We start from the raw sequence: 16411 nt of genomic DNA, 5'->3' as shown, positions 1-16411 counted from the left end.
GCGGTCTTTTTAGGACGTGACTTAGACCGCCATGAATCGGAGTTCCTCTGATCCTTCTGAGGCCTTTTGGACGAGGAGAATTGAGACCTGCCCGCGGACCGAAAGGACCAAAACCTCGATTGTACCTTCCGTTGTTGAGGTCTGTTTGGTTTGGACTGGGGTAAGGATGAGTCCTTTCCCTTGGATTGTTTAATGATTTCATCCAATCGCTCACCAAACAGGCGTTCGCCAGAAAATGGCAAACCGGTTAAGAACTTTTTGGAAGCAGAGTCTGCCTTCCATTCACGTAGCCACATGGCCCTGCGGACTGCCACCGAATTGGCGGATGCTACCGCCGTACGGCTCGCAGAGTCCAGGACAGCATTAATGGCGTAGGACGCAAACGCCGACGCCTGAGAGGTTAAGGACACCACTTGCGGGGCAGATGTACGTGTTACTGCATTAATCTGCGCATGACAAGCTGAGATAGCTTGGAGTGCCCATACGGCTGCGAATGCTGGAGCAAAAGACGCGCCGATAGCTTCATAGATGGATTTCAACCAGAGCTCCATCTGTCTGTCAGTGGCATCTTTGAGTGAAGCCCCATCTTCCACTGCAACTATGGATCTAGCCGCCAGTCTGGAGACTGGAGGATCCACCTTGGGACACTGAGCCCAGCCCTTGACAACGTCAGGGGGGAAGGGATAACGTGTATCCTTAAGGCGCTTAGAAAAACGCTTATCTGGACAAGCTCGGTGTTTCTGGACTGCCTCTCTGAAGTCAGAGTGATCCAGAAACGTACTCATTGTACGCTTGGGAAACCTGAAACGGAATTTCTCCTGCTGAGAAGCTGACTCCTCAATTGGAGGAGCTGGGGGAGAAATATCCAACACCTGATTGATGGTCGCTATAAGGTCATTCACTATGGCGTCACCTTCAGGTGTATCTAGGTTGAGAGCGGCCTCAGGATCAGAATCCTGATCTGCTACCTCCGCTTCATCATCCAGAGAGTCCTCCTGCTGAGACCCTGAACAGTGTGATGAAGTCGAGGGAATTTCCCAGCGAGCCCGCTTAGGCGGTCTGGGACTGCGGTCCGTGTCAGAGACCTCACCCTGGGACCTAGGGGTCACCCCAGGAGCACTTTGTTGCTCCAACTGAGGGGGGCCTGGGGTCAATGATTCAACAGTGCCCGGGACCTGTGTTACCGGTCTGGACTGCAAGGCTTCTAGTATCTTAGCAGACCATTTATCCATACTCTCAGACAGTTTGTCAGCAAATACTGCAAACTCCGTCCCTGTCACCTGGACAGTGGTAGCAGGTGGTTCCACTTGGGCCACCAGTAGCAGAGGCTCCGGCTGAGTAAGTGCCACAGGGGCCGAGCATTGCACACAATGAGGGTCGGTGGAACCTGCCGGTAGTATAGCCGCACATGAGGTACAGGTTGCAAAGTAAGCCTGTGCTTTGGCACCCTTGCTTTTTGCGGACGACATGCTGTTATCTCCTCTGAGTACAATCCAGGAGGGTATATAGCCAAAAATCAACAGTGCGACCGTACAGTGTAAATGTATAGCATATAAGCATATATATATATATGTACACTTCGGCACTCAGTGGGGCCAGCACCTCAGGTGCTGCTTACCAGCCGCTCAAAGCGGTTGTGTGATCACCAGATTCCCTGCCTGGGCCTCCCAGAGCCGTGTTGTCTCTCCTCTCCAGCGTCAGAAGTGCTGACAGGAATGGCTGCTGGCGTTCTGTGGGGAGGAGGGGGCCGTGGGCGTGCCCTAGAAAGTGCGGGAATCTGGTGCCCCACTGTGCTGAGTGAGGGGGGAGGAGGATACAAAGTATGCTCCAGCCCTCAGCGCTGACGTCCTGTGCAGCGTCCCGCCCTTCCCCTGACTGGCAGGCCTGGGGGCGGGAATATGCGATACTAGGCCGCAAAAGCCGGGGACTAAAGTTATAAGCGCGGCCGGCAAATAAGCGCGGTCGGCGTGGTAGTCCCCGGCGCACTAACACACCCAGCAGTGCTGCAGTGTGTATGGCACAAGCGCTCCATGCGCGGTCCCCCAAGGGGACACAGAGTACCTCACAGTAGCAGGGCCTTGTCCCTGACGATACCCGGCTCCTGTCCAGCAGATTCCCCAGGGGCTGCGGAGGGAGCACGGTCCCAGTGTCTGGAGACCGATTAGGATCCCACTTCACCCAGAGCCCTTAAGGGATGGGGAAGGAAAACAGCATGTGGCTCCTGCCTATGTACCCGCAATGGGTACCTCAACCTTAACAACACCGCCGACCAGAGTGGGGTGAGAAGGGAGCATGCTGGGGGCCCTGTTATGGGCCCTCTTTTCTTCCATCCGACATAGTCAGCAGCTGCTGCTGACTAAGATGTGGAGCTATGCGTGCATGTGTGCCTCCTTCGCACAAAGCATAAAAACTGAGGAGCCCGTGAGGCACGGGGGGTGTATAGGCAGAAGGGGAGGGGCTTTACACTTTTATGTGTAATACTTTGTGTGGCCTCCGGAGGCAGAAGCTATACACCCAATTGTCTGGGTCTCCCAATGGAGCGACAAAGAAATAGGGGGACCCTATGTCAATTATTTGATTTAGAAAAAATAAATAAAACTATATGCGTGGGATTCTCTCAATTTTTCGTAACCAGCCAAGGTACAGCTAAAGGTTGCAGCTGCTGCTGTTCCTGCGCTGGATATTGGAAAAAAAAGGGTGGGCGGGGGTGTTTTGTTTTGTTTTTTTCTTCTTTAAACCCCCCCCCCCCAAAAAAATAAAAATTAAACAGCTAGTCAAGCTGGCTATCCCTCTATCAAGCTATTCTGTTATGTCTTTCTATGTATTCTGTATATATACTATCTATTCTAGCTATATATCCATTATTCTATACTATCATATTTTGTTTCTCCTTAAAAATAACAAAACAAACTAACAAACGTGTGAAAAACGCATCATCATCATTACTGGGTTTTTTTTTGTTTTTTTTTTTTACATTACTAAACTCTGTCACAACGTGCAGTTTCGGTTGCGGTTGGTGTGAAAAAAAAAAAAACTGCAGCGTGCGCACATAGCCTTAGAAATACTTTTTCTATACATTTCTTTATCTATGGCCGGAGTCACACTTGTGAGTGACTCATGTGTATCTCATGCAAGTCTTGCATCGCATCACCCGACACAGCCTGATGCTCTCCAGACAGGAGCGTCTCAGCTGCATAGAAATACATGCAGCCGGCCCGCTCCTGTCTGGAGAGTGCGCGGCCGTGCCAGGTGATGTGATGCGAGACTCGCAAGTGTGTATACAGGGACGGTTAGGCAGGGACTAGCAATATGCACAGAGCTGCTCGTGGTCCCGGATGTAGATTGCACCTGTCAGGTTCCCTTTAAGCACTGAGCCCAATCTGACATTGACCAGCGTCACTGAGGCAATAATTCTGAACCTCTTCATCGGATCCCAGTGATTCGGAGGTCGCTTTCTGTGACACATTTTACTTTTCATGGTAAATTTTGGCGGTTTCCTAGAAATATCGGCGCGTTTTACAAATTAGCAGCTTTCAATTTTTCTATCTTTTAAACCAGTTGGTCGTGCTGCGCAAAATCACATTTCCCATCCCCCAAACAAAAGAAACCTGACTCTTTAGGGACCTATTCAGATTTCAATGGACACTGAGGGGCCCTTATACTGGAAACTCCCCAAAAGTGACACCGGTTTAAAATCCGCACCCCTCAAATACATCAAATCTGCTGTCAGGAAATTTGTTAACCCTTCACATGCTACACAGGGATTAATGCAGGGTGGAATGAGAACTTTTTTTTGTAAATTAATATATATATATATATATATATATATATATATATATATATATATATATATTAAACTCTAAAATGCTGCTTTAGCCCCAAATTTTTCACTTTTACAAGGTGGATCGCATAGTTTACCTACTTCCGAGCTTACTGATACCTCACATCTGGTCAGTGACCCCCATAGTGGGAATGTTGCTGTGTAAGGAATTCATCTAGGGGTGCAGTGAGTGTTTTGTAGCTTCCACGCTGCATTTTTACTAGAGAATTAGAAGTATGCCAGTATAGTGACCAAGCATTGTGCCCCCATATATTGCAGCACCCCCCCATATATTGTAGTGCCTCCATACTTTATGCCCCCATATACTATACATTGCACCCCATATATTGTAGCGCCCTTATATATTGAACTTCCCAATACATTGTGCCCCCATATATTGAAGCTCCTCCATACATTGTACCCCATATATTGTAGTGCCCCATATATTGTGATCAGCTTCTGACATCACGCACCCCGTTAATAAAGTGCCCTCTCCCGACTACAATTATGCCACAAACATGGCCGCTTACTGGGGTTTAGGCACAGGGGGTTCAGAGGGTGGGGGGCGTTTAGATTTGGGAGTGCAGAGGTCACTGGACTTTATTTGGGTAGTGGGGGCCATATCACTTTTCCAGAGCCTTTGTTCTTCCAAAAATGCGGGACCCCCGATATTCCCAGTGACAGATGATGGACCTGAGTGGGGGCTGGGTTTGTGCAGAATACATTGGGGTTTTATCGGTAACATGCTTTGATCGCTTTCAGTATAAGGCCTGGGATCACATTCTCGTGTTCTACGCTGAGCACTTACATCAGTGTTTTCATGTAAATCCCCCCAAAAATGTGATTTAGGCGGAACCCCCAGTGGAACCTCTCACCCTGAGACTGATGGAGACACCTTGGCCTCTGTTTGGCGTCTGCTTCGCTGTTGTCCATCTTTTTATGCGTGCACAGAGCTGCGGTCGTCCACATTTGTGCTCTAAAGAGACGTCCAAAATGATGAGACATCGCCGAAAAATAGACCAGACGTGGTCCAAAGTGTCTCCATCTGCCTCATTATGGTGAGTGGCTCCAGCACACGGAAACCCCAATGTAAGTGCTCAGCAGAGAGCGCAGGATAAATGTGAGCCGAGGCTTATCCTGATGTCTGGGGGGCAGAATGAAGAACTATAGACGGTTGTGCAGGAATAGTGGTTTTTATTTTTGTGCGGTATTTGTGATCGGACAGATTTATTCCCCGGGTCACTATGATTACAGCCATATTAGAATTGGGTTTTTTTTTTATGCTTTGTTACTTTTACACAAAATCTATATTTTGCTTAAATTTTATTTGATTTTGCATCGTCATATTCTGAGCTGGAATTTTTTTTTTTTATTTCCCCCGCTCCCCAAGAAGCCATACCGACTTCCGGCTCCTGCGCTGATCATGTAGGACACAGGACGCCTGAGCTCTGTCATTCCCTGCAGCTCTGACATATATACCGGACATCCCACCAGCCTCCCCCGCTCCATACCATCGGTGAGTGAAGTTGCTGAATGCAGGGATGTTCATGGGGAGCCGTGGAGATAATCACTTGAAACAGCGCGGTGAACTTCGCTCTCCCCCTCCCTCTCAAGATCTGGCAGCGTGATAAAGATGGCGCCGGAGCCTGCCCTGCACTAACATCAGATCTGTACACAGAGAGCAGGACACAGCTTACCTTGCACTCACTCCCCCAGCACTAAACAGTTAACCGGCAGCAGAATAATAAATCTCCTGGAGTCCTGATAAGATATCAGCTGCAAACAACGCTACTGACAAGTTCTGCAAAGAGCAGAGTTAAAACGCCGGGAATCCCTGGGCCCTTCCCCCATCTTGTCCAGACCTGTGCTTAACAAGCAGGTGCTAAATCTCTAGGCATACAGAATCAGTGCAAAGCTCTGGAGAAAGTGAAAGAAGCTGAAGGAGGGAAGTTTAAACATACATCCCTGCAAAGTTTCAGGACAGTGAGAATTCATATAACTCTGGCAGGGGGGAGAAAGGGGTGAAAGTAAGAATAAACAAAAGGGGGAGCAGAATCAAGATTTGTCTGACAACCCACACTAAATCAGTGTCAAAACTTGCGTCCCTTCATTCACTATTTGATGGAAAGATACCTGCTGCGTAGCAGCTCCAAAACACAAAATCCTCATACATCCAGCGTACAGTGTGAAAAAAAGATTGTGACTGCCCATACAGAATTAAGTGTCCCTCGGTCACCTGAGAATACTCATCAGATGGAGATGGAGGATTCCACGGGGACCCCGGATGTATTCAAAACAGTGGAGGGTATGGATTATAAGCGTCTGGCTGATGAAGTCGCCAATCGTTTGCTACCTGACATCTCCGCTACAATTAAAGCATCAATAGCAAAAGCTCTCAGTGCCATACAGAACCAACTTGATGAGACGGTGGAACAGGTTGCGGTTATGGAAACCAAAATGTCGACGTTAGAGGAGGACTTCAGCTCTGACCACACTACAGTCATGCGTCTGGCCAAGGAGAATCTGATCCTGAGGGACCGTGTGGACGATCTGGAGAACCGCTCCAGAAGAAGCAATTTGCGCATTGTCGGCCTGCCTGAAACATACCCGGTTGGTGAGCTACGTACATTGTGTGAATCCACTATTCCTACAACCCTGGGAGTAGCAGGAAGGAGAAAAGTGGAAAGGGTGCACCGCATTGGTCCGCCAAGGAGAGGTGATGAGAGTGAAAATAACAGACGCCCAAGACAAGTCATAATGAAATACTTGGACTTCTCCGATAAACAGGAAATATTACAGGCATACAAGAAATTGAAACATCCCTTGGAGGTGAAAGGCTCGCGCATCTTGCTCTTCGAGGATTTTTCTGCGGAGGTCACACGGCAGCGGAGGGCATTCTCATACATATGCTCTGCCTTATTTAAGAGAAATATACGCTTCCAGTTAAAGTACCCGGCAACGTTGATTATCAGACATCAGGATGGATCCTACAATTCTTTCTCAAGTCCAAAGGAGGCAGAGGCCTTTATTGAGCGGATCAACAGTCCTCGTGACCTCAGGAATTCTCCAGGACAAGGGCGCAACGACTCACCGAACCAGAGAGTGACCAAAGGGAGCTCTGTGAAGCTCGCTACAGCTTCCCCGAAGGACCGGAGACAACAAAACAAGGAACTTAAGGGAACCTGAGACAAATAGACAAATGTCGGATGTGTAAAGTTCAAGGTGGGACACCTGTTTTTGATTTAGGCTGGAGAAGCCGCAGTGGAAAAAGTTCAAGAAATCTGAGGCGGAGGAAAGGAAAGAGAACCTTTTTTTTTTTTTTTTTTTTTTTTTTTCTTCCTTCTCTCTTTCTTTGTAGGTGGGACACTCCTTTATATTGGTGAAATGCTATACAAGTATAAGGTTGACTGAGCTTGGAAGATGATCAGAAAAAAGTGAAGTCTGAGTATTATGGTATAGTTGGGGGGGGAGGGGAGGGAGATGTTTGAAATGTTTGGGGATTTTGGATTCAAGTGAAGTAGCAAAGATTTTACACAGAGTTATTATTATTACTACTACTCTCGTTATTGCAAGTGAGCACTATGTTCAATTGTCTAATTGGTTGAATTTTTTTTTGGCAAAGGAGGGCAGCAAAAACATGGTAAACGAAAGGCAGGATTTCCATTTATTACATGCACTTTATGAGAATAGTCACCTGGAATGTTAAGGGGTTACGTTCCCCCCAAAAAAGAATTAAGATATTACGCCACCTTAATCGCCTCAAACCGGACATTGCGCTCCTTCAGGAAACTCATCTGGAAGGTTCAGACATGCAGAGGATGGGGAAATTGTGGGTTGGAGGAGTCTACGGGTCATCTTCAGTTAAAAGGAAAGCAGGGGTTATTACATTAGTAAGTAGGAGATTACAACATCAAGTCCTGGAAACATATGCAGACACGGAAGGTAGGGTTCAGATGATCTCAGTGGAGATACCTGGAGGAATTTATAAAATCTTTAATATTTATGCCCCGAACGAAAACAACAAATCATTCTTTCAACGACTTGAGGCCAAAATTTTAGAACATGCCCATTTTAATCTAATAATTGGGGGGGATTTCAACTCGGTGGTATCTGTGCTAGAGGACAGGAAAAATGCTAAAGGCCCCCCAAATGTACCGCGCGGCCATGATAAAGTTATGCGTCCTCTGTTAAATGCCACGGCTCGTATGCAGTGTCGTGAAAATTAGAGAATTTTCCATTAAATTTATTCTTGTTTATGAAATGTATTGATTTTTCTGTTTCTTCTACAGTTGTGTCCCAGAGCATAAGTGACCCGTCCAATGGATTTCTGGTGTCAGAGATATTTCTCTCCCCATCACTGGATTTGCTAGCGATGGGGAGAATTTTGCAGTCCCCCGACGATGCCTTGTGTGGATTACGTCCGTACCTGCAGGGGTGTTTTGGGGGTTAATAAAGTGGTGAAAGAGGGTGGGGTTTTTATATTTTCGGTGTATGTGTTTATTTTCACTTACAGATCAGTGATGTTGGTGTCTCATAGACGCCTGACATTATTTATCTAGGGCTTAGTGGCAGCTGTGACCTGATTGTCACCGCACCAGAGCAGTTGGGAGGGAAGAGCCAGGTAGAGTGCTGGGACTGTCACAGCCAATGGATGCCACAATCCTGGGTGGCTGCATGCTGATATTTTTAGGCTGGGGGGGGGGGGCGCTCAATATACATGGGTATCCCCAGTCTGAGAATACCAGTCCCCAGTTTGGCTAGGTATCAAAATTAGGGGGGACCGCACTGTTTTTGTTTTTTTTTTTTTTTGTTTTTTTTTTAAATAAAACACCATGCAGTTCCACTTATTTTGATACACAGTCAAGATAAGTGCACGGCTGGGGGCTGCAGCCTGTAGCCATAGGCTTTATCTGAGCTGGGTATTATAACATAGGGGGGACCTTACGTCATTTTTAGTGTACGATAGACCTGCAGACCGGTTCTGTGATTGGTTGCAGGCAGACATTGTCACACAGGCTGGGGGTGTCTCTGACTGCAACCAATCACCAATGCTGGTGGGCGTGGAAAGCAGTGAATATGCATGAGGCTAATGAGCGGCCTCTGAAGTAGAAGGCGGAGCAATGGGTGCTGTTGTAGCCGGAGACTGGTAAAGTATAGCGCGCTTGATTTATTTTTTATTCCCTGAGGGCTGGATCCAGGTGAATCCCGACGGCTCTCAGGTACTTTTGGACCCCCGCGGGTCTGAACTTGGCCCGGCCATCACAGAAGTGCAAAAAAAATGCTGTAAAAACGCCGCGTGTGAACATAGCCTGATAAAGCAGATGAGTTTTCCCACAATTCACTTAGACCATAATGGAGGCGAGTTACGTCACCGGGACGCGTCGTCTGCTGCTGACCGCTGTGTAACGTACAGTCGTAGAGCCACATGGCGGCTCGTTTTATCTGAAGCCGGACTCCTCGGATGAATGAGTCTTTCCTCTTCCCAGTCTGAGATAATTGAATATTTGTCCCATACGGTGAACGCTGAAACTGAAGAAAAACATAAAATCAGAGTTACTGATTTTATTGGAGGGAAGAAGCTGAAAGTGATGAAAACTGCAGCTTGTAATGAAATAGTCCTGATAGAGAGACTGAAAAAAAACGCTGCAGAACCACTGCAAAGTGTGAACATAGCCTTATGGGTGAGAACAGCCGGGATGTCACCTGGGGGCCTCCGTACATCTGGATCCGTCCTCTCTAGCTGCACAGAGAAAGATCAGTGGCTGATCTTCAGTCTATTCCTGAATTACAACAATAAAGACCGAGAAACCGAGGAGAATCCCGACCTCCGGCTCCCGTACACAAGAGGGAGCTCAGGTAACGGGGCACTCTGCCCACAACAAAGATGGCGGAGGCGCCCGGCGCTCATTAGCACGCGTGCGCAGTCGGCGGTGTATTGATTGGGCTGAATGACGTCACGGCATGAGCCGCGCGGCAATATTCGAATCCGGTGGGCGGTGCACTCACGTTCCTTATATACCGGGGCTGCCGGTGAGTGATGGTCGCAGCTGCGGGCGCCATGGAGGGAGGGGCTATGTGGTAATGTGGGGGCTTTGGTGCACGCTGGGGACCCGCCTCCGGGAGGTTCCGGGGTTTCTGATGTTTCCAACTTTTCGTTTCTCCCCGTTCAGTGCAGATAACGGTGCGAGTCCGGCGGAAGACATGGCCACCGCCAGGATGGACGACGATAACGGCCTCTACGCCATTATGCAGGATTTCCGCACCCGGTTCATCAGTCCGAGCAGCGAGGAGCCGTCTCCACAGGAAATCCGGGACTCGTACCGGGAGGCGCTGCGGAACGTGACCGGTGAGGGGATCCGCGGGGGCGGGGCGCGGAGAAGAGGGGAGGGGATGAGGGGGGGGGGCGCAGCAGGGAGAGGGGGGGCAGAAGGGAGAGCGTGAGGGGAGGGGAGCAGAAGGGAGAGCGTGAGGGGGGGGCGCAGTATGGAGAGCGTGAGGGGAGGGGAGCAGAAGGGAGAGCGTGAGGGGAGGGGAGCAGAAGGGAGAGCGTGAGGGGAGGGGAGCAGAAGGGAGAGCGTGAGGGGAGGGGAGCAGAAGGGAGAGCGTGAGGGGGGGGGTGCAGTAGGGAGAGCGTGAGGGGGGGGGGGGTGCAGTAGGGAGAGCGTGAGGGGAGGGGAGCAGAAGGGAGAGCGTGAGGGGAGGGGAGCAGAAGGGAGAGCGTGAGGGGAGGGGAGCAGAAGGGAGAGCGTGAGGGGAGGGGAGCAGAAGGGAGAGCGTGAGGGGAGGGGAGCAGAAGGGAGAGCGTGAGGGGAGGGGAGCAGAAGGGAGAGCGTGAGGGGAGGGGAGCAGAAGGGAGAGCGTGAGGGGAGGGGAGCAGAAGGGAGAGCGTGAGGGGGGGGGTGCAGTAGGGAGAGCGTGAGGGGGGGGGCGCAGTAGGGAGAGCGTGAGGGGGGGGGCGCAGTAGGGAGAGCGTGAGGGGAGGGGAGCAGAAGGGAGAGCGTGAGGGGGGGGGGTGCAGTAGGGAGAGCGTGAGGGGGGGGGTGCAGTAGGGAGAGCGTGAGGGGAGGGGAGCAGAAGGGAGAGCGTGAGGGGAGGGGAGCAGAAGGGAGAGCGTGAGGGGAGGGGAGCAGAAGGGAGAGCGTGAGGGGAGGGGAGCAGAAGGGAGAGCGTGAGGGGAGGGGAGCAGAAGGGAGAGCGTGAGGGGAGGGGAGCAGAAGGGAGAGCGTGAGGGGAGGGGAGCAGAAGGGAGAGCGTGAGGGGAGGGGGCGCAGTAGGGAGAGCGTGAGGGGGGGGGCGCAGAAGGGAGAGCGTGAGGGGGGGGGGGCGCAGAAGGGAGAGCGTGAGGGGGGAGGGCGCAGAAGGGAGAGCGTGAGGGGGGAGGGCGCAGAAGGGAGAGCGTGAGGGGGGAGGGCGCAGAAGGGAGAGCGTGAGGGGGGAGGGCGCAGAAGGGAGAGCGTGAGGGGGGAGGGCGCAGAAGGGAGAGCGTGAGGGGGGAGGGCGCAGAAGGGAGAGCGTGAGGGGGGAGGGCGCAGAAGGGAGAGCGTGAGGGGGGAGGGCGCAGAAGGGAGAGCGTGAGGGGGGAGGGCGCAGAAGGGAGAGCGTGAGGGGGGAGGGCGCAGAAGGGAGAGCGTGAGGGGGGAGGGCGCAGAAGGGAGAGCGTGAGGGGGGAGGGCGCAGAAGGGAGAGCGTGAGGGGGGAGGGCGCAGAAGGGAGAGCGTGAGGGGGGAGGGCGCAGAAGGGAGAGCGTGAGGGGGGAGGGCGCAGAAGGGAGAGCGTGAGGGGGGAGGGCGCAGAAGGGAGAGCGTGAGGGGGGAGGGCACAGAAGGGAGAGCGTGAGGGGGGAGGGCGCAGAAGGGAGAGCGTGAGGGGGGAGGGCGCAGAAGGGAGAGCGTGAGGGGGGAGGGCACAGAAGGGAGAGCGTGAGGGGGGAGGGCGCAGAAGGGAGAGCGTGAGGGGGGAGGGCGCAGAAGGGAGAGCGTGAGGGGGGAGGGCGCAGAAGGGAGAGCGTGAGGGGGGAGGGCGCAGAAGGGAGAGCGTGAGGGGGGAGGGCGCAGAAGGGAGAGCGTGAGGGGGGAGGGCGCAGAAGGGAGAGCGTGAGGGGGGAGGGCGCAGAAGGGAGAGCGTGAGGGGGGAGGGCGCAGAAGGGAGAGCGTGAGGGGGGAGGGCGCAGAAGGGAGAGCGTGAGGGGGGAGGGCGCAGAAGGGAGAGCGTGAGGGGGGAGGGCGCAGAAGGGAGAGCGTGAGGGGGGAGGGCGCAGAAGGGAGAGCGTGAGGGGGGAGGGCGCAGAAGGGAGAGCGTGAGGGGGGGGGCGCAGAAGGGAGAGCGTGGGGGGGGTGGGCGCAGAAGGGAGAGCGTGGGGGGGGTGGGCGCAGAAGGGAGAGCGTGGGGGGGTGGGCGCAGAAGGGAGAGCGTGGGGGGGTGGGCACAGAAGGGGGAGTGTGTGTATGGGGGGAGAGCGAGGGGGCGCAGAGGGAAGCGTAAAGAGCAGGAGCGTGGAGCAGGTTGAGTGGTGCAGGGAGGGGAGAGTATTGTAGATGGTGGCATAGGGCACGGGGAGGAGAGTGGCACAGGGTGCAAGGGGCATAGAGAGGGGAGAGTGATGCACAGTGGAGTGGCATAGGGCACGGGGAGGAGAGTGGCACAGGGTGCGAGGGGCATAGAGAGGGGAGAGTGATGCACAGTGGAGTGGCATAGGGCACGGGGAGGAGAGTGGCACAGGGTGCGAGGGGCATAGAGAGGGGAGAGTGATGCACAGTGGAGTGGCGCAGGGCATGGGGAGGAGAGTGGCGCAGGGTGTGGAGCCGGTAACATTTCCTGTTTTCTCCAGATTCCCTAACTGCAAAACACAGAGAAGGAGAGAGAATGATTGACAAAGTCCTGGAGCTTCGGGCAGGTAAGGAGCGATAATCCGGGACATTAAATAATCCAGATTAGTCCGGGTAATTCTGAGAAAAGTCCATAATATTGTATAATCTCAATAATCCTGAATATTTAATATTCTGGCAGTATGTGCCAATATCCAACAAAAGGTCTAAATTCTGAGCGTCTGATAATCCAGCACCAGGTCCAGATTATACTTAGTATTCTGATAATCTGGTAAATGTGCCCGTGGGGCCAGGTCCTGATAACTTCTGGGGCGCTCTTGTTGCAGCTGCCCCCCCTCGTCCCCCGGGCGCTCTTGCCCCCTTTCCTCGGGGCGCTCTTGTTGCTGCCGCTTTCTTTGCTGACACCGTCCTCTTGTTGCGTCCGCAGAGATTGAGAGCCAGAACCGGCGCATTGAGGAGAAGCAGGAGGACGTCCTGCGGGAGATCGGCAAGATCAGGGAGAATGAGCGGCTGAGCGCTGACCTGTCCGATCAGATCCGCAAACTGCGGGAGGAAGTCGCCCACAAGAAGGAACGTAAGTGCCGCCCGAGCGCTCCCCGGGGTGACGTGCGGCCGGTGGATGATGGGTGTTGTCCTCTCTTGTAGTTGTTTTGGCAAATCGGACGGCGAATAAGGAGAAGCTGAAGCAGCTGCAGCAATCGGCCGTGTTATTCAAGGAGCGTATGGGGCTGGAGATCCGGAAGCTGCGGGGTGAGTGCGGACGGTGGGGGGGGGGGGGTCTGAGGATTGTTGGGGGCCGGTGTCATCGGCTCTGAGCTTTCAGGATCCAAGACGAGAGTGCTCTGCAGATATTTGAAGGATTCCTCCGGTAGATGCGGCCGGCGCTGACGTCTCCAAACTTTCCAGTTTTTAACTTGCGAGTTCGCTGTAGCAATGGAGGGACGAAGGCGAAATCTGTGGAGATGTAACCGGCCGCCGTCTTCTCTTCCCAGGTGACCGGCTGCAGTTTGTCTTTAGATGTATTAACCCCAGAGACCTGGAGGAGCCGTTCTCCTGCGTCATATACTTCAACGAGGACGGGGAATATCAGTGTAAGTCGCATCGTCGCTCACCAGGAGCGGGAGCAGAAGCCGGGGGACTTCTCTTCACCTTTCACTCCACTTTTGGGGAGGTCACCTGAGCAATAGCTTTTTTGTTTAAACGTAATAAGAATATCTGTGTGTATATAACTAATCAAAATGTAGATGTAGTTATATAATTATCTGTCTGCCTATGTAGCCACCGCATAGACTTATAATATAATTCAAAGTTGTATAGTCATGAAGGAGTTAATCAAAGATCATGAAGCCAAAATGTGAAGCTACAAACTCTGATGCTGGCTGAAAAGAGAGCATGTCTGTGTTCTTTGTCTTATATACATTGATATATATTGGCACTGATATACAGCTAATATGGCATCGTCTCTGGATATCCCAAATGAGGACTCCATTAGCAGTCTTCAACGCAAATTCCTCCCTTGACACTGTGTGCACTTACCGGATTTTGCCGCGGATTTCCTGCGGTTTTGCTGCAGAAAATGTTCATAACATCTCTGCAGTGAATCGCAAGCAAAACCTATGGGAAAAAAAATCCTGTGCGCACTAGGCGGATTTTGACAGCTGCATGTTTTGCTGCAGGATTCCTGCAGCAAAAACAATTGCATGTCACTTCTTTTCTACACGTCTCTGCGGGATTTTACTCAATTGACTGTAATGTAATCGTGAAATCCCGCAGGGAATAACGCAGGCAGCAAATTCTGCGCGGGTCATTGCGTTTTCCTGTGTTATTCCCTCCGGTATTTGGCGGTTTACCTGCGGTAATGTACATCGCTGTCTGCGGTTTTGCAGGGAAGTGATGTCATTATGACAGGAAGAGGAAGCGGAGCAGAGAGTAAACACACACAGATCACAGACATAGAATACACACAGATCGCACTCACACACAGACATATAGAATACACATACAAATCAAATGGAAATATAGAAAAAAAAACACGTGGGCTCCGCTGTATTTTTACCGTCCAGCCAAGGTAAACACACAGCGGCGGCCCGGTATTCTCAGGCTGGGGAGGGCGAGGGGCAGGGTTAATGTCCCCCGCCTCCCTCCTGCAGCTGAGAATATCAGCCGCAGCTGCCCCGGGTGTGTCGCATCCATTATGTGGCAGTACTGGAGTGTCCCCGGCTCTTTTAGATGCCGTGGCGATCCAGGTAATAAGGAGTTAATGGCGGTGGATCGCGGCCATTAGGTCCAGGCTTGATCATGGCAGTGTCTATGAAACAGCTGACATTATCAACCTGTAAGTAAAGTGAAGCAACACACCGAAAAATCCTTTATTTTAAATAAAACACAAACAAGCCTCGTTCACCCGTTTTATTAACCCCTCCTCAAACAAAGCTCCAACATAATCCACTTCCTGCGATGCTGGCATCCAGCCGCGACTGACACTGCTGAATTCAGCCTCGCAGCGAGACAGCAGAGGTAACCACAGGGCATTTCCCACGGGTGGTAATATGAACTCACTGCTGACCGTGAGAAATTCAGCGATCTGTCTCTTTGTTCTTCCTGTTCTTCCTGTTCTTCCTGTTCTTCCTGTTCTTCCTGTTCTTCCTGTTCTTCCTGTTCTTCCTGTTCTTCCTGTTCTTTCAATAAAACACATGTACCAACCTGCACGCAGCAATACCACGGTAAAACTGCAGCAAACCGCGTGCGGTTTGCTGCATTTTGTTACAGCGGGTGCGGTAATCTTTTTCAATGCCCCCCCCCCACTCTCACCCCCCCCCAAAAAAGCAAGACTCACTCACTCTTCCCAGGAGACTCATACTCACCAGACCCGGACATCTGTGTGGCTCCCAGGTCCTCCTGTGACCTCCGGTAGGTGCTGCAGGCGCACACACAGCCGATCGCACACATCAGGGAATGATGAGAGTAAGTCATGTGTCTGGCCGCAGGTCCTGTTCATTGCGCTGCACTGCACTGCCTCTCAGGTTTTTGCCGGCGTGTAATTGCTGGGTGCCGCTGTCTATAATGAAGTGTCCTGCAGTATCTGTAACTTTTTTAGCTGCACGGACACTTTATTATTGATCCGGGACTAGGGCTTATTTTCGGGGGAGGGCTTATATTTAAACCTTGCTCCGAAAATGCTGAAAATCCTTCCTAGGGCCTATTTTAGGGGGGAAGGCTTATTTTTGGAAAAACACAGTAGTATCAGGGGGTCACCATCTGCCCATCTAGCTGACGCCTGTAGTAATTCCGTCCCTTTATCCTCCCTGCAGTGTCGGACTGTGACCCTCCGCTGGACTGCATAGCCGAATACCAGAGGAAAGTGCAAGAAACCAAGAACTTCTCAGCACTGCTCGCCAACCTGCGCAAATCCTTTGCTGCTTTGTGCACACAAGTGAAATAATGTCTGTGTCCTGTGTCTGTATCTATGTATATATCTCTAGTGTTATAATAAATGTCACTTTCTTTGCAGCCGTGTGTGTGTGTTGCATGATGATGGGTTTTATTACCTGGTGATTATCATTACTGGACTAGTCACCCGCACAGCAGTCCAGCAGCCCCCTCCTGTGATTGACACCTCACTGACTGTACAATCTTTTCATTCTATTGTGTGAGATCGGCTGCAGCCTGTAATCTAAGGGATACATTGTTGGATTCAGGATCTCTTTGCCTTTATCATGCTGCTGTTAGATGAGGTAGTAAAATCCTGCTGACAGATTCCCTTTTA

General features: G+C 51.6%; 1 protein-coding gene across 1 annotated transcript; it reads left to right on the top strand.

Annotated features, from left to right (window-relative positions):
* The first annotated feature begins 9772 nt into the window (after positions 1-9772).
* Positions 9773-16155, top strand: LOC142257776 (kinetochore protein Spc25-like). The gene is made up of 7 exons (XM_075329967.1): positions 9773-9850; positions 9991-10166; positions 12648-12713; positions 13073-13219; positions 13291-13395; positions 13638-13736; positions 15957-16155. The coding sequence occupies exons 2-7, from the start codon at positions 10022-10024 to the stop codon at positions 16085-16087; spliced, it is 693 nt and encodes a 230-aa protein (XP_075186082.1). The 5' UTR covers positions 9773-9850; positions 9991-10021; the 3' UTR covers positions 16088-16155.
* Positions 16156-16411: the final 256 nt, after the last annotated feature.

The sequence above is a fragment of the Anomaloglossus baeobatrachus genome, chromosome 12 (genome assembly GCF_048569485.1).
Source record: "Anomaloglossus baeobatrachus isolate aAnoBae1 chromosome 12, aAnoBae1.hap1, whole genome shotgun sequence".
NCBI classification, from domain to species: Eukaryota; Metazoa; Chordata; class Amphibia; order Anura; family Aromobatidae; genus Anomaloglossus; species Anomaloglossus baeobatrachus.
The sequence above is the reverse complement of the archived record's forward strand: the minus strand, read 5'-3'. Positions and strand labels throughout refer to the sequence as shown.

Excerpts from the sequence above, each read along its gene's own strand:
- LOC142257776 (XM_075329967.1), top strand. The coding sequence starts at position 10,022 with ATGGCCACCGCCAGGATGGACGACGATAACGGCCTCTACGCCATTATG. Across the intron at positions 13,220-13,290 it reads AGTCGCCCACAAGAAGGAAC|TTGTTTTGGCAAATCGGACG; the intron begins GTAAGTGCCGCC and ends CCTCTCTTGTAG. Across the intron at positions 13,737-15,956 it reads CGAGGACGGGGAATATCAGT|TGTCGGACTGTGACCCTCCG; the intron begins GTAAGTCGCATC and ends TCCTCCCTGCAG.